Below are 26,026 nucleotides of genomic sequence, written 5' to 3'. Positions count from 1 at the left end.
AAAGTCTCTAGTAAGAAGTGCTTAACTTCATGCAGGAGAAAGGAGTTCCCCCTCTGCATTCAGCTTAGTGTACAAGAACATTTTGACAGGATAACTAATAAAACTGCTAAGCTAGCACTTAGTAAACTAAAAAGATTGAGATTCTTTCCATGGAGTTTAGTGCATGAACTCTGGACCTATGAGACTTAACCCCATGCAGTATTTATTAATTGATATTTTGAATAAATAATGCATTGAGGGAACAATGCCCAACAGCAAAACAATTTGCTGCATGTCGGGAAAGTGCTGCCACTAGCAGTGTATAAATTTTGCTTATGTAACAATGTGCTTGGTTTAAATTATAAAATATACTTTAATGCCTGGTGAAACCGGGTCAGACCCTTCATTGCATAGAAAATCTTCCAGGACTTTCTTATAGCATTTTCAAAAGGACTCCCAACACATAATAGAGTCCACTGGAAGCAGGAGGACAAAAGGATGCAGCAGTACAGATCCCTCACAACAAAGCTAGCTAACAGATTAAACAAGGTCATTTTTAATATAATAGACATGGGCCAGATTGGATTTATTCTTCAGGGGCCAGTCTCACCACTATCATTAGAAATAAACAACAGATATAGGGCAAGAGACAAAATATATAGGGCAAGTAGTTGCTACCTCTTTGAAACTGGTTGCATCAGGTCTGAATTTAGGCCATAAACTACAGGTATTACTATATGCAAGTAACATCTTGTAAGTAAGAAGAGAATTAATAACAGACCATCCACTCTATTTGGAAGCTGGTAGAGGATTTTGGCATAGTCTCAGGATATAAATTAAACGGGTCAAAACCCAAGGTTTTTGCTATTAATAAGGGTTTGTGACCTTGCCAGGGCCGTCCTTAGGATTTATGGGGCCCTATGCAGTATTATTAAACTGGTACCCCTATGCCCGATGGCAGCCCAGGCTTGCATGTGTATTTTAGATAAAGGTGGTCTTTTGAAGGATTTATTTAAAAAAGTATATGTCTGAAGATCCAACCATTTAAGGCTAAAGATGAGTACTCAGATTGTGCATCTAAAAAACTATGCAAGCATTTTTTAGAGATGTGATTTTATAATCTTCAGCAACACACTAATGAAATATTTTTAAAGCAAATTTTAAACTAAGGTCCTGTAGACTAACATGTTCTGAGTAAATATTACAATAACGCACAACTGTTTTTGTCAGTAAATTCAGAAACTGACAATATATACCTGAGGGTTGGCAAATGCCTGTTAAATGGTTTCATTACCACTTGAATGGCTCTTTAACAGTTTCGATGTTGTGCTAATAGGTCTGGCAGGCTGGAAGGCTTTTTCACTTTTAAGTACTAGATCAGTGGGACCACTTGAAAATTGCTTAATGACCTTTCCAAATGTTGTCTGTACTGTTAGCTAACTATTGTAAAGCGCTTTGGATAAAAGCACTATATAAAAAAAACCAAAATAATTAACATTTTTTTGTTCTACAAATAAAAGCACACAACTCATATTTTAATATCAGTAGTCTTACCTTTCTAATGCGATGGATGTGCCCTCTCTCCCCTCCCGCGGCAGCCCCTGAGCTGGGGCTGGGAAGGAGGGGGGGGGTCTCTCCCTCTTTCCCCCACTGCAGCAGCCCCCAAGCTGGGGCTGGGAAGGAGGGGGGTCTCTCCCTGCCACAGCAGCGGCAGAGCTGAGGCTGGGAAGGAGGGCCGTCTCTCCCCGGCAGCCGCAGCCCTGAAGCTGGGGAAAGTCGCCTCTTTCTCTGGCCGCCGCAGCCCTGCACATCCCAAATTCCCCCCACCCCCTCTTCTCATCCCGCCTGCGCGGCTCCACTAATTAGGTGGGTGGCCCTTCATTCTCTCGTGTGCGGCCACCTAGGCGTGCACCTTAGAGGGAACTATCTGCAACCACCTGAATGGAACTTGCGGACCACTGGTGGTCTGCAGACCACATTTTGAAAACCACTGTACTAGATCCCCTCAGGAGGAAGACTCACAAGGCTACAGCAGCCAGCTGTGGTGGGAGCCTGAAGGAAGGGTCAGAACAGGGATAGGAAGAGGTGGGAGCAGGGGCGTCCATACGAAAAGTACGCAGCTGCATGCTGCTCCAGCCCCTGCCCCACCTCTTCCCCAGGCCCCCCGCCCCAGCCCTGCCTCTTCCCGCCCAAGCTCTGTCCCCACTTCACCCCTTCCCCAAAGCCCCCGCCCTGCTCCGCCCCAGCCCTGATGCAACCTGTAGTTTATGGCCTAAATTCCGACCTGATGCTCCGCCCCAGCCCTGCCTCTTCCCGCCTCTGAGGACTGCAGCAGGGCCGGGCGTGCACTCACTGGTGGCGGGAAGTGCAGGGACCCGGCCCCAGTTGTGCTACCCACATGGAGGCCTGGGGCCAGCCCCTGACCCCCCACCCCTGCAGAGGCCTGGGGCCAGCCCCCCACATCCCTGTGGAGGCCTGGTCCCACCCCAATGGAGGAGCTGCGTAGGGCCCCAGAATAGCTAGGGACGGCCCTGGGTGGGAGGGTGGATACTAAGACCTAGGGGTGCCCCAAATTTTTGGGTGCCCTACACAGCCGCATAAGCTGCATATGCCTAAGGACGGCCCTGGACCTTGGTGTGTCTTTACCTTGAAAATTTAAGAAGGTGCCTAAGAAGTGTATAGCACAATTGGGCCCAGGCCTCTAGGTGTTACCACAATATAAATAATAACTTAAACTGTATGGAGCAGATCTTCAGCTGGTGTAATTCAGCATAGTCTATTGATTTCACCATATGGTGATTTATACCAGCTGAGTATCTAACCCAGGGGTCGGCAACCTATGGCACGCGTGCCAAAGACGGCACGTGAGCTGATTTTTAATGGCACGCTACTGCCTGCCGGAGTCCCAGCAGGCAGCAGCGTGCCATTAAAAATCCTGCCCAGCCCAGTCCGACCCGGCCCACTCTTCTCCGCCCTCCGCCCCCCCCATCCCCTCTTGCGGGGGCAGGAGGCAAGGGGCAGGGGGCAGAAGCTGGGTCCTGCCGGCTCCTGCCGGCTCCCCTGCCTCTTCTGGCAGCGTGCTGGGGTCCAGCCTCTCCTCGTCCTCCTCCTCTCCCTCTCTGCCAGCCGATCAGCTGATGGCCCTTGTGAGGGAGGGGGTCAGGAAGGAGCAGAGTCAGCCTGCTCGCTACTCCCGGCGGAGGCAGAGAAAAAGTGGTGGCAGGGCCTTGGGAAAGGGGGGTGGTGGAATAGGGGCATTTCCCCTCCAGCCCCTTGCCCTGACCCCCTCTCATATCCCCTCTTCTCCCACCCCCTCACACACACCCAGCCCTCTGCCTTGAGCCCTGCGCCCTGCACACCCCCAGGTCCCTGCCCCGAGCCCTGTACCCCCCTCACATACACCCAGCCCTCTGCTTGACTCCTTCACCCCCCCACAACCCCAGCCCTGACTCTGGCACCCCCACCCACACTCCATGCCCTGACACCTGCAGCCCCTCACATGCCCCCAGCCCTCTGCCCTGACTCTTGCACCCTCCCCCACATCCCCAGCCCCCACCCCATGCACCCCCCACATCCCCATCCCCACTCTGAGCACCAAATGGGAGCTCCTGCATGCCCCCCCCATTCCCAACTGCACCCCTCACACCAAATTGGAGCTGCCCAGATAAGTGCTCCACACCCAAACCTCCTGCTCCAACCCTGAGCCCCCTCTCATTCTAGCTCCTGGCCAGACCCTACTCCCCAACCCCCAGCCTGCTCCTTCACCCCCAGCCCTGTGCTCAGTGCACTCCCACCCTCAGCTTAGTGCAGAGAGAGAGGAAGACAGTGGGCCAGAACCAGGGAGAAGGTAGGTACCCACTGTATGTGGGCAGGCCTGGGACCCCAGACCGGCAGCGGGCTGAGCGGGTCCGGCAGCCAGGATCCCGGCTGGCAGGAGCCGCTCAGCCCACTGCCAGTCTGGGGTCCCGGCCGCCGGCCCCGCACAGCCCGCTGCCGGTCTGAGGTCTGAGGTTCTGGCTGCCAGACCCACTCAGCCTGCTGCCGGTCTGGGGTCCCGGCCGCCGGCCCCGCACAGCCCGCTGCCGGTCTGGGGTTCTGGCTGCCGGACCCTTGCCAGCTGGGGTCCTGGCCGCAGGCCCTGCTCAGCCCACTGCCGGCCTAGGTGAACAGAACTCCAGACCAGCAGCGGGCTGAGCAGGCCGGCGGCGTAAGCTCAACATTTTAATTTAATTTTAAATTAAGCTTCTTAAACATTTTGAAAACCTTGTTTATTTTACAATACCACAATAGTTTAGTTATATAATATATAGACTTATAGAGAGAGACCTTCTAAAAAACATTAAAATGTATTACCGGCATGCAAAACCTTAAATTAAAGTGAAGACTCGGCACACTGCTTCTGAAAGGTTGTCGACCCCTGATCTAACCTATGTGTATTCCTTTGTGATTAATATATATATAATATATGGTAAATTCTCAGAAAGAAATGTTGTGCGATAGATGGTAATCTAATTTCTCACTTTCTGATCATTTTAGACAGCGGGGGCTCCAGGCACCAACGCTCCAAGCGGGTGTCTGGGGTGGCAAGCCGCGGGGGGGCGCCCTGCCGGTCCCTGCGAGGACGGCAGTCAGGCTGCCTTTGGTGGCTTGCCTGCGGGAGGTCCCGCGGATTCGGCGGCAATTAGGCGGCGGGTACGCCGAAGCCGCGGGCGGACCTCCCGCAGGCATGCCACCGAATCCGTGGGACCGGGGACCTCCCGCAGGCATGCCACCGAAGGCAGCCTGCCTGCCATGCTTGGGGCGGCAAAAAACCTAGAGCCGCCCCTGATTTTAGACCATCACTCTGCTAAAATGTTCCTTCCCCTGATTGTTGCTTGGTAGTAGTGTTATAGCACAAAATAATAAAAACATAAAAACAATGTTTTCATTTTACAGATATTGACAATAGTGGGTATGTCAGTGATTATGAGCTTCAAGATCTTTTTAAAGAAGCAAGCCTTCCCTTGCCAGGCTACAAAGTGCGAGAGATTGTAGAAAAAATTATAGCAGTAACAGATAGCAACAAAGATGGGAAAATCGACTTCGAAGAATTTGTGTCGGTAAGTAAGACAGTCCTCTCAGGCTACCCTTTAAGACAGAATTATTTGGATTTGGTACCAGAAGGCTATACATGCAGTATGAGATAATTATGAAACTGTATTTTAAAGAGCATATTGTGTGACATGGTGTAGGTTTGCCATACAGAAAACACCACCAGGTCCGGTGTACAGTATGCACTAGGCATGCAATTTAATTATGCTACAGGGATGGAGGTAGGAAAGGACTGTATTACAATATTTATTCAAGGGTATAGGAAAGTCATTCCTCCTGTACTGCTCATTGGTGTTCAGTGTTCTGGAAGGACCACAACTACTGATAGGGCATTAGAAAATCAACACTTTGAGAATTACAGTGTGTAGCATGAAATTCAATGGGCATTGCATGCTTCACTCCTTTGGTCTCCTTTGAAAATCCCAATGTTAGTTCTTTTCTAACATATTACATATTCAAGGTATTGTATAAACTTTGAAGGATCAGTTACCTTGCCTAATAGGAGATGGAACTCTCCAAAGTGCCCAGCATCTCTAGGAAGATGGAGTAGGATAGCAAAATTAAATGAAATCGCTGGAGAATATTTCGAGAGCAGCATATATAGTAATTATAAACCTTCACTGATTTCTGAATGGGAAGATAGTTATGACGACAGCATGATAGTTGATTGACTATTATGCAGCAACTGGCCACTCTAAAAAAAGTTTTTTAAGAATACTAAAATCATTTATCTCTATTTTTTCCCCAATTCAATAACTGTTTTTAGCATAATGCTGGAAAATTGCTGTCTCCATCCACCCTTTTCTTAAAGGAACAAGTTTTAACAAATAACAACAGAGAAGCAGCTGGAATGCTGGTGCCACAGCCTACATCATGCTGACTAGTATTGTCTGTTTTCTTGTGCTCCCTGTCTGTCTGTAGCCACCTGTCATTTCTTTTCTTATATCTAGATTGTAAACTCTTTGGGGCAGGGACCATCTTTCTGTATGATGCTTCTGCGGTGCCCAGCCCAGTGGGGTCCTGATAAGGGCTGGGATGCCTAAGCACTACTGAATATAAATAAATAATATTTTAAATGGCATACAATTTTTACGCTGCATGACCTGTTCTCTCTAGCTCTCATTGTGGTCTTTGGGTTCCAGTTTTGGGAATAGAGTATAAGAAGAACCATACCCCAGAGAATGCTCCAGCCCAGTACAAAGAAGCACGATATTATTGGAGGTGCTGTCTTTCAAAGGAGATGTAAAACTGTGGTCCTGATCACTAAGTCATTTAAGATCCTATGGTACTATTCATAAGAGTAGGGCATTAACTTGGTGTCCTTGCCAAATTGCAACTTTTGTAATCACATTCAGACTCTAAATTCTCTCTGTAGTTTCAATTAGATAAAATATTATTTGCTTCTGGTCATATAGATCACTGTGCTCACATAACAATGTAGTTTCTCCTCCTGTTTCAGTGCTGGATGAAGTATCCCTATGTATGTCTGCTGGGATCTTTCATAAGATGAGATAATATGTCAAACTTTCTTTCTCCCCTTTACTGGCTTTAATTTGGACAAAGTGTGAGAACTCAGAGCTAGTCCTCATGAGTGCCCTTTTCTGCCTCCTCAAAGGAAGCGGTCTGTGCCCCTCACCTTCAAGAACTGTCAATTCAGCCCTTCCTTTAAACAAAGTTGGATTGTTATAAATTCCAGCCTTTAAATCCTGTTTGTGATACAAGATGCCTGTACCATTGCGCTGAATCACTGTGCCATATTTAGGACTGTTTATTTTTAAAAATATATTTAATCTGCAGGGGGACCATCATTTTTTACATGGGTCAGTGGCTGGAGTGCTTCATTTGTGAGAATCAGCTTCAGAGTGATTATTTTCTTGCAAGCAAACAATTTTTGCTTTGAATCTACAGTATTGCAGCTGTTTATACGAATAAAACAAGCAATTTGTTACAATTTGCTAGGGTATGTTGGTATTTCTACTGGAAATTCTAATTTACTTAGGTTCATAACTGAACCATAAACACTTGTGTATCAATATTGCAGCCCACATAGCACATAACTTCACAACCAAGTCTGAGATCCCTACAACACTTAGGCATAATGAGTAAATACAGGACAGAGTATCAGTTTTATCTGACAATTTCCTTATTTTGGTGGAAAGTTTAGACATAATTTTAATGTTAGTGTTGGTGTTGGTATTTTATGACTGTTGTGCATGGAGAGATGTACCAACTATCTCCCATCTCTGTAAGTGACATATAACATCCTAGTATAAGAAGCAAGACAAACTGAATGGGGAAATATTAAAAATCTCTTTTCCCAAAAATATCTTTGTTTGATTTAAACAGTTTTTTTTTAAATCAAAATATCTGTGAAAAGATTTGTGGGTTGTGAATCTAATATTTAGAGATTAATAACATGGCTTAGTAAGGCTAGAGTCTTAGCTATTCACAAAACCAGCAGACGTCTATAACCTCCTTATATTGTACTATATCAAAGAAAGAGAGTCAAAATAATTACCAATATTTCAGTAGTTCGGTGAGTTGATAGTTTAATAGTCACCCTAAGGTTATGATAATTGATTAAATGCTCTTTCTTTTATGTCCTATTCCAGGTTATTCATGAATTGAAAAGCAAAGATATTAGCAAATCATTCCGAAAATCAATAAACAAAAAAGAGGGTATTACAGCGATTGGAGGAACTTCACCAATTTCCAGTGAGGGGACACAGCACTCTTATTCAGGTAAAACACTGTCCTTGGCACTAGAAAAAAAGAAGAAAAACCGTAATTGGAGGGAAAAAAATTCTCTCAAAACCAAACCAGTATAAGGTGAACCTCTGCAGTGCAGATGCCAGGGCTCTGTTTTGTAGAGATTGTACTGTTCAGTTTGCTGGTCACAGTTCTGTGCTGCTCCCAGAGGTAAGTCAGACTTTGCCAGAGCAGAAAGTGGAAAGAGAAATCTGATTACAAGGAAGCAAAAATTAAAAATAGAAAGCCTTTTGTAACATGTTTTATACTAAGGGTTTGTGTTTGGTTTGTTAATCTACTCTGTGAACTGTTGTTTTTTTCTTTTACACTCCTGTTGAGATGTATACCAGGGAACCCACATTTTCATTTCCATGGTGCAGAACCAAAAATTTAAAAAAAGTTTACAGTACATGTTGGAGATGGGAAAAGCCTATTCGATCATCTAATCTGCCTCCTTGCCAATGTGGGGTTGTTCACTACAGTATGTTTTTTCTAAAGCTTTGTTCAGTTTAATTTAAATTTACCAAACAATGGCACTTCAATCACTTCCCTTGGGGAAATTTTTGCACAGCCTTTAAATGTAATAGGTGGGAAGCTTTCCCCAATATTCAACCTACATTTTCTTTCTTAATTTCATCCTAATATTTTTAGTTATACTTTCTTCACCTATAATGAAGAATTCCTCTCTCTCTATTTGATGATTACACTCTCTAGATATTTATAAACTGTTATCATGTCCGCTGCTTAGTAGGTTTTTGTGTATACGCAATTTATCATCCTGATCATTTCTGTTATGCTTCTCTGGACTCCCTGCAATTTGTCAATATCCTTCTGTTTACCAACACTTTGCCTTCATTTATCATGAGTTGCCAAATAACTCACTGACAATATATTGTCAAAGTAGGACTGTATGAGTATATAAGAGAACAAGTCATCCAGGATCTGTCCAGATAGCAAGGCACCTGTACTTTTCTACTTGGGAAGAGGAGGGCCCCACCAGTAATGATTTGGTTTTTGGTGTCATTTTATATGATGGAATGAAAATGTAATGCAGAAAAAAATACAATTGAATGCATTACTCTTGTCCTGATAAATGTCAGTTCTTAGGGTACGTCTATACTTACCTCCGGGTCCGGCAGTAAGCAATCGATCTTCTGGGATCAATTTATTGCGTCTTGTCTAGACGCGATAAATCGATCCCGGAAGTGCTCGCCGTCGACGCCGGTACTCCTGCTCGGCGAGAGGAGTACGCGGAGTCAACGGGGGAGCCTGCCTGCCGTGTGTGGACTCGCGGTAAGTTCGAACTAAAATAGTTCGACTTCAGCTACGTCTGGCTCTGTTGATTTGTTTCTTTATTTCCTTGTGTGGAAATAAAGAAACAAACCCACACAAGGAAATAAAGAAACAAATCAACAGAGCCAGACGTGTACCCAGAAGCCTCCTGCTACAAGACAGGCCCAGAAGAGAAACCAACAGAACTCCACTGGCCATCACCTACAGTCCTCAGCTTAAACCTCTCCAACGCATCATCAGTGATCTACAACCCATCCTGGACAATGATCCCTCACTTTCACAGACCTTGGGAGGCAGGCCAGTCCTCGCCCACAGACAACCTGCCAACCTTAAGCATATTCTCACCAGCAACCACGCACCGCACCATACCAACTCTAACTCAGGAACCAACCCATGCAACAAACCTCGATGCCAACTCTGCCCACATATCTACACCAGCAACACCATCACTGGACCTAACCAGATCAGCTACAACATCACCGGCTCATTCACCTGCACGTCCACCAATGTTATATATGCCATCATATGCCAGCAATGCCCCTCTGCTATGTACATTGGCCAAACTGGACAGTCACTACGCAAGAGGATAAATGGACACAAGTCAGATATCAGGAATGGCAATATACAAAAACCGGTAGGAGAACACTTCAACCTCCCTGGCCACACAATAGCAGATGTAAAGGTAGCCATCTTACAGCAAAAAAACTTCAGGACCAGACTCCAAAGAGAAACTGCTGAGCTCCAGTTCATTTGCAAATTTGACACCATCAGATCAGGATTAAACAAAGACTGTGAATGGCTATCCAACTACAGAAACAGTTTCTCCTCCCTTGGTGTTCACACCTCAACTGCTAGCAGAGCACCTCACCCTCCCTGATTGAACTAACCTCGTTATCTCCACACTGATATATACCTGCCTCTGGAGATTTACATTACTTGCATCTGAAGAAGTGAGGTTCTTACCCACGAAAGCTTATGCTCCCAGTACTTCTGTTAGTCTCAAAGGTGCCACAGGACCCTCTGAACTTCTGTAGTAAGTTTTAATAATACTTTTATCCTTATTACTGTGCTTGGCAAGTAGTATTGTGATATTCTATGGACAGTTAAATAATATTTGTCCACCATAATAATAATAGATTATTTTAATGGTGTCCTGGCTCTTATATTACTCAGTCGTTAATTTTTTTGTTTTTCAGAGGAAGAAAAGGTTGCTTTTGTTAACTGGGTAAATAAAGCTCTTAAAGATGACCCTGACTGTAAGCATCTCCTTCCCATGAATCCATCAGATGCCAGTCTTTTTAAGTCACTTGCAGATGGCATCCTCCTTTGGTAAGTCAAGAACTAAAGAAAGAATAAGAAAGTTGTTCTCTGAAGGTCAAATCCTGATCACATTGAAATCAATGAAAGTTTTGCTGTTGACTTCAATAACACCAGGGTTTGACCTTTAATCAATACTTCTAACAAGTCATAGGATTGGGGGAAATCCTTGTCCTATAAATCCTTCTTTAGTGAATATATATTCTAAGTCTAATCTATTTAAAGAGTCCTTCTATTTAAAAACGATGTGCTTTGCATAACTGTGTGTATGTTGTTATAAATCTGATTGGCTGGAGAGTTTTCAACTTTAAACCAGTGGAATTATATCTTGATCAATGCACATACCAGGAATAATCAGACTCTTCAGAAATTAGATCATTGTACCACCCATCATGCTCATTAACAGAAATAATTAGACATCTCTGCAGTTTCTAATATTAGAAAGTATTATCCAGTGGTTAAATCACAACACTGGCAGTCAGAAGATCTGAATTTTACTCTTGACTCTGCTACAGATTTGCAAGATGTCTTTCAATTTCTCTCTGCTGCAGTTTTCCCAATTAGTAAAACTGGTAATTGCCCATGTCATAGGAGTACTGAGGGCTTAATTCATTATTAATTAATAGAAAAGGGCTTTGAGACCCTTCTATGGAAGGCACTACAGAAGTACAATATGTTAGTTGTAAGATTTACACTCCCATGTTAGAGTGGCTCTCAGCATAAGTATATTCAATTCTGCAGTTGTCTGAATCTTCCTGAGAACTTCGTTAGCAGTACAATCAGAGCTGGATTCCTAAGCATAAATCTGACTACTCCACTTTCTTATTTCCATGTAGGTTCTATGGTTTCTGGTTTTATTGGAAGTTGTTTTTGAAGGGGAAAAATAGGGATTTCCCTTGGTGCTTTCAATATATCAAGCAACACTTTTAGACTTCCCACAAAAAAGTGATGCTAATGTTTTGCTTGAAGTACCATTGTTTAGAGAGATGGAATAAATTTTGACTTTTTCTTCCCCAGCAAAATGATTAATTTATCCCAACCAGATACAATTGATGAAAGAGCTATTAATAAGAAGAAGCTCACTCCTTTCACTATTTCTGTAAGTATGGCATCTTTTCTGGCACAAACTAATTATATTTCAGGAGGCTATTCATATAGCTTTGTTTAATAGCAATTTTGCTGTAGATTGTAATGGGAGCAGATCAGGTCCTATGTGTGGATTTCAAGGTGTCAGACAGCCAGGTAGCATTGTTTGCTTGCACGGGGTTGTGTTTTCTGGAGATCGATAGTACACTCTAGGCCTTGATGAAATGCAGAGCTGGCATTTCTCCTTTCAGCTTCTAGGTCTTTAATATTTTCATGGACTGCTACCTACCTTCTCTACTTTCCTGGTCTTTCCCCTTTCCAGGTGTTACAAGTGGGGCTGCTTCTTAGCACTCTCTGCAGTGCCAAACATACTATTGCTGTTGCTCCCTGTCTTAAGTCCTAAATTGGGCCACCTGCTAGAAGTAGGGCAGCCTGTGCCATAAGCTGGTTGTCAGTCTCTCAACAATTAAGTAGAAAGAACAAGCTCAGAATTTGGCTGTCTGCACCTTTAAAGAAACAGATAAAACCACGAAGGCAAGTACTCAGTTGCAGTGCTTGAAAATAAGGCCCGGGCCCTCTGGACTAGCTCTGAGGGTCTCCTCCTCCATCTCAATCTCACCCAGCACAATCCCTGAGCAGCTGCAAGCAAGCCTTCTTAACTGGCTGCTGGCTCTTAATTGGTCAGTGTCTTCTCCTGGTCCTTCTAGGCAGGGGCGGCTCTAGCTTTTTTGCCGCCCCAAGCATGGCAGGCAGGCTGCCTTCGGCGGCATGCCTGTGGGAGGTCTCCGGTCCCGCGGATTCAGCGGCATGCCTGCGGGAGGTCCGCCGGTCCCGCGGCTTCGGCGTACCCGCTGCCGAATTGCCACCAAATCTGCGGGACCGGCGGACCTCCCACAGGCATGCCGCTGAAGGCTGCCTGACTGCTGCCCTCGCAGGGACCGGCGGTGCGCCCCCCGCGGCTTGCCGCCCCAGGCACACGCTTGGTGCGCTGGTGCCTGGAGCTGCCGCTGCTTCTAGGTCTCTGGAGGACTTGCTGAAGCTTACATTGTGCAGGTGCCTATGTGGTAATGGGGAGGTATTATCACATAGTCGCATTTCCCCTCCAGGAGGACTCCACGGTTCAGTTCCCTTGTGATTACTGTGCTTTTGTTTTTCCTCTGCATTGCAAAGTACTGGAGCAAATGAGCCATACAAAATAATTAGCAAAGTAAATTGTTCTTTGTGTGGTTATCTTTTTTCCAAGATGGACTCATTATGGAAGCCCATCTTCAGTAGTTTCTAAAGTAGAGGTAGGGTTAGCACTAGAATACGTTTTTAAATTGTCTGAAACCACCTTTTTGTACTTCTGAACTACATACTGAGTGCTCAGTTACTACAATGATAGGGCCACATAAGTACCTACCATAGGTAAGTATGCAGACAAAACATTGCTTACATAGTGTTTTGGATAAACAAGAAGCACCCTGGCATGGTTCATTATTAATTATTATTATCATGATGTATTTATATTAACATAGCACCAAAGCTATGGATCAGGACTCCATTGTGCTAGGCACTGTACAAACATAGACAAAAGACGGCCCCTGCTCCCAGAGAGCTTACAGTATAAATATAAGACAAGAGACAAATGGATGCACACAGATGAAGGAGTACAAGGAAATGTACAAGGAGACGATATTGGTCAGCATGAAAGGCACTGGTATTAGCAGCTTAACCATTGTCAATTTTATTGTAGGCATCATGGCAGAGGAGAGTTTTTAGGAGGAATTGGAAGTAGGATAATGAGGTAGCTTTGTGGGAGTTTATGGGGAAGCTAGCATCAACCACTCCATAGTGAATGAGAGATAAGTAGAGCGGCGATTGGCCAAAAATGGCCGCGAAAGTGAAATAAATCAGCTTATGTTTGATGCAATAGGAAAGGGGAACCAGAGGAGGCATTCAAGAGAGGGGTGAGATGGTCAAAAGATGGACTAGGAGAATTATCTTTTCAGCAGTATTCTGAATGCATACAAGTTAGGCATGACTGCATTTGTCAAGGCCAGAAAAAACGATGTTGCAATAATCTAAACATGAGATGATGAGAGCCTGGATGAGTTTTATCTAGGGCAATCGATTAATCACAGTTAACTCACACGATTAACTCAAAAAAATTAATCACGATTAATCGCACTGTTAAATAATAGAATACCAATTGAAATTTATTAAATATTTCAGATTTTTTTTACATTTTCAAATATATTGATTTCCATCACAACACAGAATACAAAGTGTACAGTGCTCACTTTATATTATTATTTTTATTATAATTATTTGCACTGTTAAACTGATAAACAAAGAAATAGTATTTTTCAGTTCACTTCATACAAGTACTGTAGTGCATTCTCTTTACTGTGAAAGTGTAACTTACAAATGTAGATTTTTTTGTTACATAACTGCACTCAAAAGCAAAACAATGTTAAACTTTAGAGCCTACAAGTCCACTCAGTCCTACTTCTTGTTCAGTCAATCGCTAAGACAAACAAACTTGTTTACATTTATGGGAGATACTGCTGCCTGCTTCTTATTTACAATGTCACCTGAAAGTGAGAACAGGCATTCGCATGACTGTTTTGTAGCCGGTATTGCAAGGTGTTTACATGCCAGATACGCTAAACATTCGTATGCCCCTTCCATGCTTTGGCCACCATTCCAGAGGACATGGTTCCATGCTGATGATGCTCGTTAAAAAAATAATGTGTTAATTAAATTTGTAACTGAACTCCTTGGGGGAGAATTGTATGTCTCCTGTTCTGTTTTACCCCCATTCTGCCATATATCAGAGCCGTAACTAGCTATTTTTGCGCCCGAGGCAAGAATATAAAATTGCGCCCTCCCCCACTCTTCTGGCAGCGCCGCCCCCCGTTGGCTCCTCTGGCTGCACCCCCCCCCTTGTCTCCTCCGGCCACGCCCCCCCCCTTGGCTCCTTCGGGTGTGCCCCGGCCATGCTGCCCCCCCCCACTCCTCCGGCCGTGTCCCCCCTTGGCTCCTCCAGCCGCATTGTGCCTTGCCCTCCCTTGGCTCCTCCAGCCGCGTCCCCCACTTGGCTCATCCGGGCGCGCCACCACCATCTCCCCCCCCGGGCTCCTCCGGCTGTGCCATGCCTCCCCCCCCTCCTCCGGCCGCACCGACCCCCCCCTCGCACCTTGCTCCTCCGGCTGTGCTGTGCCCCTCCGGCTGCATTCCCCCCTCGCGCCTCATTCCTCCGGCCGCGCCATGACCCCCCCCGCTCCTCCAGCCGCACCGCCCCCCCTTTCGCTCCTCACTCCTCTGGCTGCACCATGGCAGCGCCTCCCCCCTTGCTTTTTTTTTTTTTTGCTTGGGGCGGCGGCAAAAAAGTTAGACCTGGCCGTGCACTCCCCACCCCAGCTCACCTCTGCTCCGCCTCCACCTCCCTGAGCCTGAGCGCGCCACCGGTTGTTTCTCCGTGCTCCCAGGCTTCCCGCGCGAACAGCTGATTCGCGGGAAGCTGGAGCTCGGAGAAGCAGGGGCGGAGCGTTTAGGGGAGGAGGCGGAGGCAGAGAGGAGGTGATTGCGCCCTTCCCCTTTGTGCGCCCGAGGCAAGTGCCTCACTCGCCTCGCCCTTGTTACGGCACTGCCATATATTTCCCGTTATAGCAGTCTCAGATGATGACCCAGCACATATTTGTTTTAAGAACACTTTCACAGCAGATTTGACAAAACGCAAAGAAGAAACCAATGTGAGATTTCTAAAAATAGCTACAGCACTCGACCTAAGGTTTAAGAATCTGAAGTGCCATCCAAAATCTGAGAGGGACAAGGTTTTGAGCAATGCTGCAATTTTGTATTGTATTCTAGTGAATTACAAAACCTAATCTGAGTGTTCGTCTAATGCACGGGTGGCCAACCTGTGGCTGCGGAGCCACATGCGGCTCTTCAGAAGTTAATATGCGGCTCCTTGTATAGGCACCAACTCCGGGGCTGGAGCTACAGGCGCCAACCCCTTGCTCTGCCACAGGCCCTGCCCCCATTCCACCCCTTCCAGCCCCCTCCCCTGAGCCTGCCGTGCCCTCGCTCCTCCCCCTTCCACCCCCAGAGCCTCCTGCACGCCACGAAACAGCTGATCGGGAGGTGCTGATCGGTGGGGCTGCTGGTGGGTGGGAGGCGCTGGGAGCAGGATGGGGGAGCTGATGGGGGGTTGCTGACGTATTACTGTGGCTCTTTGGCAGTGTACATTGGTAAATTCTGGCTCCTTCTCAGGCTCAGGTTGGCCACCCTTGGTCTAATGCACTGGTTTATGTAACTTTAGAAACTCACAAAAGAAACAAAGGTGGTGACTACTGTTTTAAAACTAACAAACTGACTGGCTAATTTAGTTAATGTTGATGTTTTAATTAGGAAAACCTAAATCTTGCCCTGAATTCTGCATCAGCTATTGGCTGTACAGTGGTCAACATTGGATCACAAGATCTAAAGGAAGGAAAACCACACTTGGTATTAGGTCTCTTGTGGCAGATCATTAAAGTTGGTCTTTTTGCTGATATTGAGATCTCCAGAAATGAAGGTAAGAGAGGAAGTAATGTCAGGTGTTCTCTCTCTTTCTCTCTCTCTCTCTCTCTCATCTCAAAGCAACTTTTCAGAAATCGGGAGCAATACAGCATCACCTTTCATTCCTGTCCAGGACTTGTTCTTCCCTTAAGCCCAGCCCTGTCATGTCTCTAGTATGAAGTCCTGCCGTCTGATTGGTGGTTGGTCCCAGGTCTGACTGACCTTTGTTGTGTTTGCATTATTTTCTTGTGGCTAAGGCACATCTTTTAACCTCATCCTTGATGGAACCGTTGGCATTGGCTTCCTAGGTACACATAGAAGTATACTTATTTTGGTGTCAGGTGCGATAAAGTATACAATCTGAGATTAAATGTTTTGTGACCATGATAGCAATAATTCAGCTTTTTTTCACATTTGCTTTTAGCTCTTATTGCTCTGCTAAATGAAGGGGAAGAACTAGAGCAGCTACTGAAACTTTCCCCAGAAGAGCTCTTGCTACGTTGGGTGAACTATCATCTGGCCAATGCAGGATGGCAGAAAATCAACAACTTCAGTGAAGACATTAAGGTATATACTTGTCACTCTAGTAAGTGAATACAGTCGTGCCAAAATGTAACATTTTTAGAAACAAAAGATTGAGACCAGAATTAGTGATCTGCTTTTTATAGGTACATAGTCACCAAATGTCTCCTAGCACTGCACATTCTTTTGACCACACATGATTATACTGTTTAGTTGCTGATGCTGTGTGTCAACTAAGGATATGCAACCCAAACCAAGTACTTTCCACATAGCTTAAATAGCAGCCCTTATTCAGGAATCTAAAAATTCCAAATTGTAATTAGAACCATTTGGGATGAATTGCACACTCCCACCCACAACTTTACACCTTGCTCTTTAACCCTTCCCATGAGGCAAAGGCACTGACTCCGTGGGTGCTCTGGGGCTGGAGCACCCACAGGGAAAAAATTGGTGTGTGCTTAGCACCCACTGGCAGCTCCCTGCCCCGCCCCCCCACCCCAGTTCACCTCCGCTTCCACTCTGGCTCCGCCTCCTCCCCTGGGTGCACCGCGTGCATGCTTTTTCCCCCTGGCTCCCAGCGCTTGTGCTGCGATACAGCTGATTTGCGTAGCAAGTGCTGGAAGGGAGGGGGAAGAGGGGGAACGCACTGCGCTTGGGGAAGAGGCGCACCGGGGCGGGGACTTGGGGAAGGGATCCAATAGGGGCAGGGAGGGGGCGGAGTTGGGGTGGGGACATTGGGGAAGGGGTTGCAATGGGGGTGGGGCTGGGGCAGGGAAAGGGTGGAGTTGGGGCGGGTCAGGGGCGGAGGGGCGCGAGCACCCACCGGCAGCGGGGAAAGTTGGTGCCTATGCCATGAGGCCTCACTTACCTTTGTTATCTTGTGGGGAGGAGAATGTGGCTTTCAGCCATCACCTGGCTCATCTGTAACAATAGGTGATTGTCCCTCCGCCACAGCTAGGGATGTCAAGAGACTACTCCCAAAGAAGACACATCTCGTGGGCCTTTTGGCCCCACTATCCAAGGAAAATCCCTCCCAGTTATGGTCCTAACCAATCCTGCAACAAAGGAGGCATACTAGTGCCTTGCTGCTGATTCAATTCACTGACTTCATGGGGCTGAAACACGCTCTGGCTCCACCGTGGAAGCTGGTAGATGTATCCTTCTCCTTTGTCTAGTATCACCATGCAGTATAATGTGTGCTCAGTGCAGCATTAAGTCCAATAAGAGGCAGCAGCACTTTTAAAATTAAAAGTGAAGGGGCAGTGTTCCCTATGGGTAATAAGTGAGGGGACTCCATGGACATCTTCCCTCCACTAATTTCAGAATAACCATTAAAGATAATGATGTAGCTATCTCTGTATTCTTTATGAAATACTAGGGAAGAGACTATTTACAAAGAAAATAAACAACTAGCTTTCTTTTAATGGACAAGTGCAAATCTAATCAAAATGTCCTTTAATATACAGGACAAGTATTAAACATTTTTAATATTTGCTGCTGTTATTAGAAGTACAGGTTTATCTGTCTGTGTTTTTAGTTTTTAAGGGAACAGGAAATGCAAAAACCTGTATTGAACATTGCATCTAATAAATATAATGAATGATAAAACAAATAATAGACTCCCTTTAACTGGGGCATCTTGGTCCACAATCTATTGTCCAAGTTAATTGGCCTATTAAGAGAAGAGGCCATTTAAAAAAAATCAAACTGTTTGAAAAGACTTATAATTAACTAAAATATTGTACTGGCTCATAAATATGAGATCCACATAATTTCATTTTTATTTTCTTTTTATGAAAACTGTATTTAGTAACTTTTGTATCAAAAGACTGGAGCTAGAATTTCACTCCTATTTAACACCTGCCTTAAATATCTTGTAACTCTTAGAACTGCCTAGTACATTCCCAATAAGAAGAATTTATTCTGTCATGATTAAACAGCAGTCATTCCTATTCACTATGTCATTTGGCTAAACTGTGAAATGTCTCAGTGAAGTGGCCTTTTTGATTAAGTAGATCTTGACTAAGGACTTGATCCAAAATCCATTGAAATCAGTGCAAGTCATATTGATTTCAATGATCTTTGCATCAGAGCCTAAGTGCAGTATACTATATTCAGAGAAGTAAATATTTGCTTATTCCCTACTATTGTATTGTTTGTTTTAGGATTCAAGAGCCTACTACCACCTGCTGAATCAGATTGCACCCAAAGGAGACAAAGATGATGAAATTCCCATTAACATTGACCTTTCAGGTTTTAATGTAAGTATCCTGAGGGTCAAAAAGATACCTATGTCTATTTAACAGAGACCCCATCTATATATCCAGGGACTTGGTTACATCCAGAATACAGTTCCATTTTGTAGTGCAGACAGGAGCATAACCAGATTCCTGCACCATGGAAAAGCTTTGAACTCTGCAGAACTAGTACAGTTTCAGGATACTGTTGAAACATGGTTAGGTCCTGTCACAGTTTCCAGGGGAACTGTATCTGTATTTCCCCCTGCCTCCATGGTCCATTTAGTGCCCAGTTATATCTCAGGTCTCCAGCCATCACCTGTGTCTGAGCAGGGACCCTTGTCCCATTCTTTCTGACCAGTGGATTTTAAGGCTGCACAGCTCTCTGCCTTACATTGTGATATCCCCAGTAAGCCAGTCTGCCTAAAAGCCAATGCCTGTGCTTTGGTTTCTCTCTGAGGTCTATGAATAGTGTATCGCAAGCAGTTACCAGTTACCACACAGCAATTTCTAAGCAAGCATCTTTATTCTTAAGGAAAAACATCACAGAGAAAATATAATAAAACCATAAATAGATTTAAACACACACTAAACTTACCAGGAGTCACCAGTCTTATGGGGGTCGAGTTACCAAAAGTCTTTCCAACCCTTCTGCAATGTTGGGGTTCCCCGTGGACAGAAGGTCCTGTCCATCTCCTGAATCAGAAAGAAGGCCCTGGCCTGGGTCAGTTTAAACCCTGCCTTTTTATATCAAAAGCCCTTTTTTTGTCTGTTGGCCTCTGGAAAACTTACTGTGGACCCAGTATATGCAAGTCTAAACCAAAAGTGGTAACTCTCTGGAGGTATTTACAACCTAAGTAATTCACTTTAATCACTCCTATGACACTTTTTGGGGTTAAATGAGGCTGTCTGTGGGAATTTCTACCACCTGCACACAGAATGAAGAAGGAGCTTTGTCTGTGCCTACCACGGGAAAAGCTCCCCAATTACTGGCTGCTGGCAACACAAGCGCGCCACTCCTGCTCTTTCCCAATACAGGCTAACAATTTACACACTTTGTTACACTCGAGCGTCCCATCCCTTATGTGCTGGGCACCAGCAATGTACACCAAATCTGCTGCCTCCGTGGAAGCAGTGCACCCCAGTTCACTGGTTTCACCTCAATTCAACAGCCTCTTTAGCACAAGGCACTTAGATGTGTCCATAATAAAACCAAACTGAAGTTTATTTAACAGAGCTTGAGATACAGTTTCTAATAAAAGCAAGTATAAGGGTTTGGAATCAGAGGGTTACATTTAAAAGAAAACCATAAAACGCAATCTGTAGCCTATTCTTCTTAATAAGTTACTTTCCTGTCTAATGAGGTATTTCTCACCCAACGATCTGTCTTTACAGCACTTGTCCAATCCAGAAAAAGCTGGGATTCACCTTTCATGAGACGCTCCCACAGGCAGAGTGTCTCCTCCAGAATGGATAGCATGTGTGCCCTTTCTTCTTCTCTTAAACAGTTCCAGTTTATTGTCTCTTAGACCTAACTGTGTCCTGTTCAGAGACTTTTATTGGAGTTCTTTTATCTTTGTAAATGCTCAAGCCTACATCTGGTCCAGACAATAAACACAGGGCTGGCTTCATGGATGTCAATTGTTCTCAATGCTGATTGAGTCAGCTCTGAGACTCCCCCACAAATTTCACTTCCCTCAGTTTTGGAATATAATATCCTAGATGTTACATAACTCTAAAATTCTTTCCTGTACAAACATCTAACGATAACTGTGACAATCAGATAGTTCTTAGCTTTTGGTAGAGATCATGCATGACCCCCTGCAGTGAAATATTGAGAAGATTGTCAGACACAGGGGTAATGTATCTGCCTGGGCCAGAGGTGAAAGGAAGCCGGTACGGTCCAGCATACCGGTAAGAAAGTGGCCGCCAGTACACAGCTGACTGTACCGGCAGGGCCGTTGATGGGGTGGGGCCAAAAGGGGCAGCTGCCCCAGGGCCCGGCGATTTAAAAGGGCCGGGGCTCTCGGTAACGGACGGAGCCACTGGCTCTTTAATTTGCCGCCGCTACCCTGGGGCTCTAGCAGTGATTTAAAGAGCCCGGGGCTCCCAGCTGCTGCTGCCATTACCACACCAGTGGCTGGAGCCCAGGGCCCTTTAAATCTCCGCCAGAGCCCCAGGCAGTGCAGGCCAGGCAATGCTGAAGGGCTGGCTGGGGGAGTCTGGCCCCAGCCCAGCCCCTTCCGCCTGAGGCCCTGCCCCTGCCCAGAGCTGCCCCCCCGCCCCCGACCTTGCCCAGGACCCCAGCAACCCTGTGTACTGGTAAGTCCGTTAAGTTACTTTCACCCCTGGCCTGGGCACGTCTGTGCATGTCTGTATCACGACCCCCACTGTTTCTAGTTCCTAGAGAAGCAGTGGTAACCCTCTTCCCCTCCTCCCTCCCCCCCTGAGTTGCATGCAATCCCTGGCCCACAGTGATACATCACCCATTCATAAACTTAATACAACATAGTCCCCAAGAGATTGCCTGGGGTTGCAATATCTGTCACAGTGCCTTCTGCCCTACAAGGTGGAACTGTGTCAGGGGAAACTGTTTTGCAATCGGGTCCCCCAAATATAGATGTCAACTTAACATCCTATTCTGGGGTCCTATTCTCTTCCCCAGCTGAAGAATTCTAACTGGGCTGCCCAGCTTTGTTCTAAAACTCAGACTGGGAAAAAGAATGAAGACTTGTAACCTCCTGTTGTTCCTTCAAACCAGATGGCATTTAGAGGTAGGAAGGTTCCCTTCCATTCATCAGCAATGATGGAGGGTGTGGGAAACTTCAGGCCACAACCGCAAAGGGGCAGGAGTGTTCAGAACCCTTTTGTTGAGCCAGCTGAGAGTGAGAACATTTCTCCTCTTGAGGGGTGCTGAGTAAGGTTGATTGAAAATTTTCCATTGCAACTGTTTTTTGACAGAAAATTGGGTTTTTGGCTAAATGAAATTTTCCATGAAAACTTTGTTTTCTGGACATTTTAATTTTTTGTCAAAAAATAAATACCACAACCCTGCAATATTTTGGCTGAAAACCAAAATATTTCTGTTTTCTGCTGAAAAATTTCAATATTGATATTTCTACCAAAAATTTGAATTTTTTCTATGCCTCCCCACCTATATTTTGACCAGCTCTATTGCTGAGTACAATGGGCTTACTCCAATACCAGGGTTATACTGACTCCTCTCAGAAAATGACAAGCTGACCTAGAATTCTGAGTTGCTGAATATAGAAAGTGAGATTTCATTATTTATTGTTATCAGGCTGGCCCGGGGCTCCTCCAGGGATAACAGGGTGTCAGCTGACAAAATACTCCTTAGTATTTTTAGTAAATTGTCCTGGTAAATTCTGCATCTTATGAAAGCCATAAACGTATTGATCACTTAGCTCCTTGCTGCTGCTAGAATTACAATAGCAAGGTGGTTTTGAGGAAGAGTGACTTAGAACTACTGATTTGTATCAAAAAGCATGGGAAATTCTAGTACCGGAAAAATAAATTAATCATGCCAGAATACCTCAAGGGAGAAGGAAAAAAGGTAACTATTTAGAAATCTGGTGAAACTTTTTTGAAGTTTGCTGGAAAAGGGTCATCACCCACCACCAAACCTGACAGTTTGAGAACTTTTTTGAATACTAAGGAACTAAAAATTAAGATATTAAACTAATGATAACAGATATGAGGGAAAAGGAGAAAAGTTTAATATCACATAGAGTTTTGGTAATATAACTAATAAACAGTTTACATGTTTAAATGTAAGAAAACCAGAATTTTGGACATAAATTATGAAAGACTTTAGCAAACACTACCAACTGACAAGCCAGAAAAGGAAGATAAATCGTAGAAAAGCATCAGCCACAATATGTGATTAATACCACAAAGTTGAAGAGAGCGACTGGTAGCAGTTCTCATCAGTACAGCTATAGGGACTTCCATAGACCAATTTGTAATTGTTTATATATTAAGTTTATCTCTATTTAAGTTGTAAAACAAGTTTTATAAGATTTCTATTAAAAGAATGAATCCATTAATAAAATAATAAGAATAAAAATCAGCTACAGAGTGACATAAAAACACACAGCACTTTTTTATAGGAGATCTCTTCCTCAAGCTACTCCTGTGCCAAAGCTCTACGATGGAGAGACCTGTTTTTTCTTTTGGATTTTGGGTGGCAGCCCTGGCTTTCCAGAGTCTTGCCCAGCCTACATGGCCATGGATATTTATTGGCTGTGATCTGAACAGAAGATGAGCAGTGACTATTGGGACTATATGTACATCTACATGCTGCATATGATGTGGGTTGGGTAGACCTACTTCTTCTAGGTAGATGAATAATGCAAATAAACAAAAACCCCTTCTACAAGTTACACAAATTGCTCACTAATTGATGACATGATTTTTGATTGTCAGATTATGTTCACTAACTATGGCAATTAAGAGGATTCAACAAGTGTTTGATTATGTTCTAGAAGAAAAAAGGAAGTCACCTTCTGAAAAAGGTCCAAACAATACCTTCGTTCTGAACAAGGTCTACATCCATATATTATACTCTGGGCCTAATCTTTAATTATAATGCAATTAAGATGAGAATCCAGAGAAACAAAAAAGAACCAGAAAAGTCAAAGTTCATTAAAAATGTTTTTTTTTTTTTTTTTTTACTTTCTTTTCTAGGAGAAAAATGACTTGAAGAGGGCTGAATATATGCTTCAGCAGGCCGACAAACTGGGCTGCAGACAGTTTGTCACTCCAGCTGATGTAGTTGCAGGCAACCCTAAACTTAACTTGGCTTTTGTTGCAAATCTCTTTAACACATACCCAGCCCTGCACAAGCCTGACAGTTCCATGTATGATCTCAATTTACTAGAAGGTGAGCTCTTTCAACCTGTACTAGTGGCGAGCATAGAGAAATAAGAGCATTAGAGGAAATTAGGTCTTCTGACTTATAAAACCGCATTCTGTCTTTATGTGATTGTGCCTATGTAAACACTAATATATAAAACTACAATTAGTTTTTCAAATATTAGCTTGTTGTAGGAACCTCCCTCATTCCAGATATCAGAATGTGGGTTTTCCCTCATGGATGTTGGCTCTGACAAAAGGCCGATTGAAGTTTGGTCTACACTATTAAATGTTTCTAGGATAGCTATGTTGGTTGGGAGTGTGAAACAGTCCCACACCCCAGCCAATTTAGCTATGCCAGCAGCTCCTGTGTCGCAGCTGCAACAATTCTGACAGATGAATGCTAGTTAATGTCATTCGGGGAGGTAGCGTAGCTATGCCAGCAAACTCCTTTTGTCAGCATATGCCACCTTTCCATTAGGCGCTGTTGCTGATATTGCTATACTGGCATAATTATAGCAGCAAAGGCTCTGTATTGTAGATAAATCCTGATTCCTGAATAACCTTCGACCACTTCATTTGCTGAGCACAAAATTCCCCCCCCCCCCCATGAGCTCCTTAGGATCCCCCCCTCCCATCAGATTACCGTGAGCATGATGTTTATACTCTGATTGGGAAGGAGGGCATGTGGCTTCCTCCATGGTTTATGGCAATACCACTACCTGGGTTGCATGCCAAGAAGCGCTTGGTATCGTGGTGTTGTACTGCACTCTCAGGGATTTTTATACGAACATTTCATTGCACATTATCTGGACTTTCTTTTAGGAACAGGTTAATAGATGTAGCAGAACTGCACTATTCTCTTAAAAGGGTTGAGTAAAGACAGGCATATTCTAAAATTCTTGTCCTAGTATCCCTTCACATGACAAACAGAATTCCATTTAATTTTCCAGCACTTTTAAACACAAAGAGCCAAGAACTGCTATTAAAAGTCCATTGGAGATGGTTGCTTGTACCCAAGAGCAAAATAAGGCCTAAAGTCATGGGCGGCGGGTATAATAGGCCAGGGGAGGCCTCCCTTGGCATTGCTGTGGCCACCGGACCCCCGGTTGCGGGGTTTGGCAGCGAAGTTTTTGCTTTATTATGCCCCATGCAGGTTCTGGGGTGGCTGAGCACATACCACCTTCTCAGCCACCCTGGACCTGCTGCTGCATGGGGCATATCAGAAGTGTTTTCTACAGATGCTTTTCTCCTGGGTGGCGGGCCGATTGGGTCTGGGGAGGGGAGGCATGGCATGGCTGCGGCCAGCCCTGGGCTCCTCAGGGCGGGGGGAGGCTCGGCTCCTGCAGTGGGGGGTGGGGGCTAGTGGCTCTGGCCATGGGCGGTGGGGCAGGGGGTTTCGAGGCTCTGGCCGTGGGGAGGGCACGGGCAGACGGGGCAGAGCTGGGGGCTAGCCTCCCCAGAGAGGGGCTCCACCCGCCACCCATGCCCAAAGTGCCACATGATTAAGAAATTTATTTAAAATTAATTACATGTAAATGTGAACAAGAATATGGATCTTAGGTACAGTATAAATCAGTAGTGAATAGAACTCAGTAATGAATTTTGCCTATAGGTTGGTCATATAAGGCCATCCTCTCTCCCCATCCCTGCCACAATCTATAACATGATATGAAGTCCACTGATATAAAACCGCATTCTGCTATACCTCAATTGTATATTGTTATAGGCAGGGGGCAACTTCCTAATTTCTGAGGTTAATATGTGTATATTAAATGGCCCAAAGCTACAGAGTTCGGATCCAGACCCATAGAGTGAGGATGTCAAGATCTGTAGTTTTGATTTCATACATTATATTGATCGGTGTCAACTGAGAAATTTGGGGCTGGATTTGTATCCATACTTCCCCAAAATTTGGGGATGCGTGAATTCAGGTCCATCTCTAACATTAGTATTGTATATAATTACACCTCTACCTGATATAACGTGACCCAATATAACATGAATTTGGATATAACGCGGTAAAGCAGTGCTCTGGGGGGAGGGGAGGCTGCGCGCTCCGGCGGATCAAAGCAAGTTCGATATAACGCAGTTTCACCTATGACGCGGTAAGATTTTTTTGGCTCCCGAGGACAGCGTTATATCGGGATAGAGGTGTATATACAAAAATAGCAAAACTATTTGCTGACAGCAGAGGAACACTAAGGCTCGAGAATACTGAATTCTATTCCTGGTTCTGAAGGGGAGTGCACTCTAGTGATTACAGACCCTTCTGCCCTATTTCCTCCAGCCTGCCTCTCCTATCCCTCTCTCTGCGCCTGTTTTCCCACAAC

General features: G+C 44.8%; 1 protein-coding gene across 3 annotated transcripts in view; it reads left to right on the top strand.

Annotated features, from left to right (window-relative positions):
• Nucleotides 1-26,026, top strand: part of PLS1 (plastin 1) — a 78,611-nt gene that overhangs the window by 34,647 nt on the left and 17,938 nt on the right. For all 3 annotated transcript variants that reach the window (XM_005303269.5, XM_024108074.3, XM_065557951.1), the window contains 8 exons: nt 4,915-5,078; nt 7,683-7,812; nt 10,308-10,440; nt 11,446-11,527; nt 15,910-16,075; nt 16,484-16,626; nt 18,747-18,842; nt 23,526-23,721. In XM_005303269.5, coding sequence (XP_005303326.2) covers nt 4,915-5,078; nt 7,683-7,812; nt 10,308-10,440; nt 11,446-11,527; nt 15,910-16,075; nt 16,484-16,626; nt 18,747-18,842; nt 23,526-23,721 — 1,110 coding nt within the window. The remainder of the gene's footprint in view (nt 1-4,914; nt 5,079-7,682; nt 7,813-10,307; nt 10,441-11,445; nt 11,528-15,909; nt 16,076-16,483; nt 16,627-18,746; nt 18,843-23,525; nt 23,722-26,026) is intronic.

Source organism: Chrysemys picta, chromosome 9 (genome assembly GCF_011386835.1).
Source record: "Chrysemys picta bellii isolate R12L10 chromosome 9, ASM1138683v2, whole genome shotgun sequence".
In the NCBI taxonomy this organism is placed as follows: domain Eukaryota; kingdom Metazoa; phylum Chordata; order Testudines; family Emydidae; genus Chrysemys; species Chrysemys picta.
Note: the sequence above shows the minus strand (reverse complement) of the source record. Positions and strands in the feature narration are given on the sequence as shown.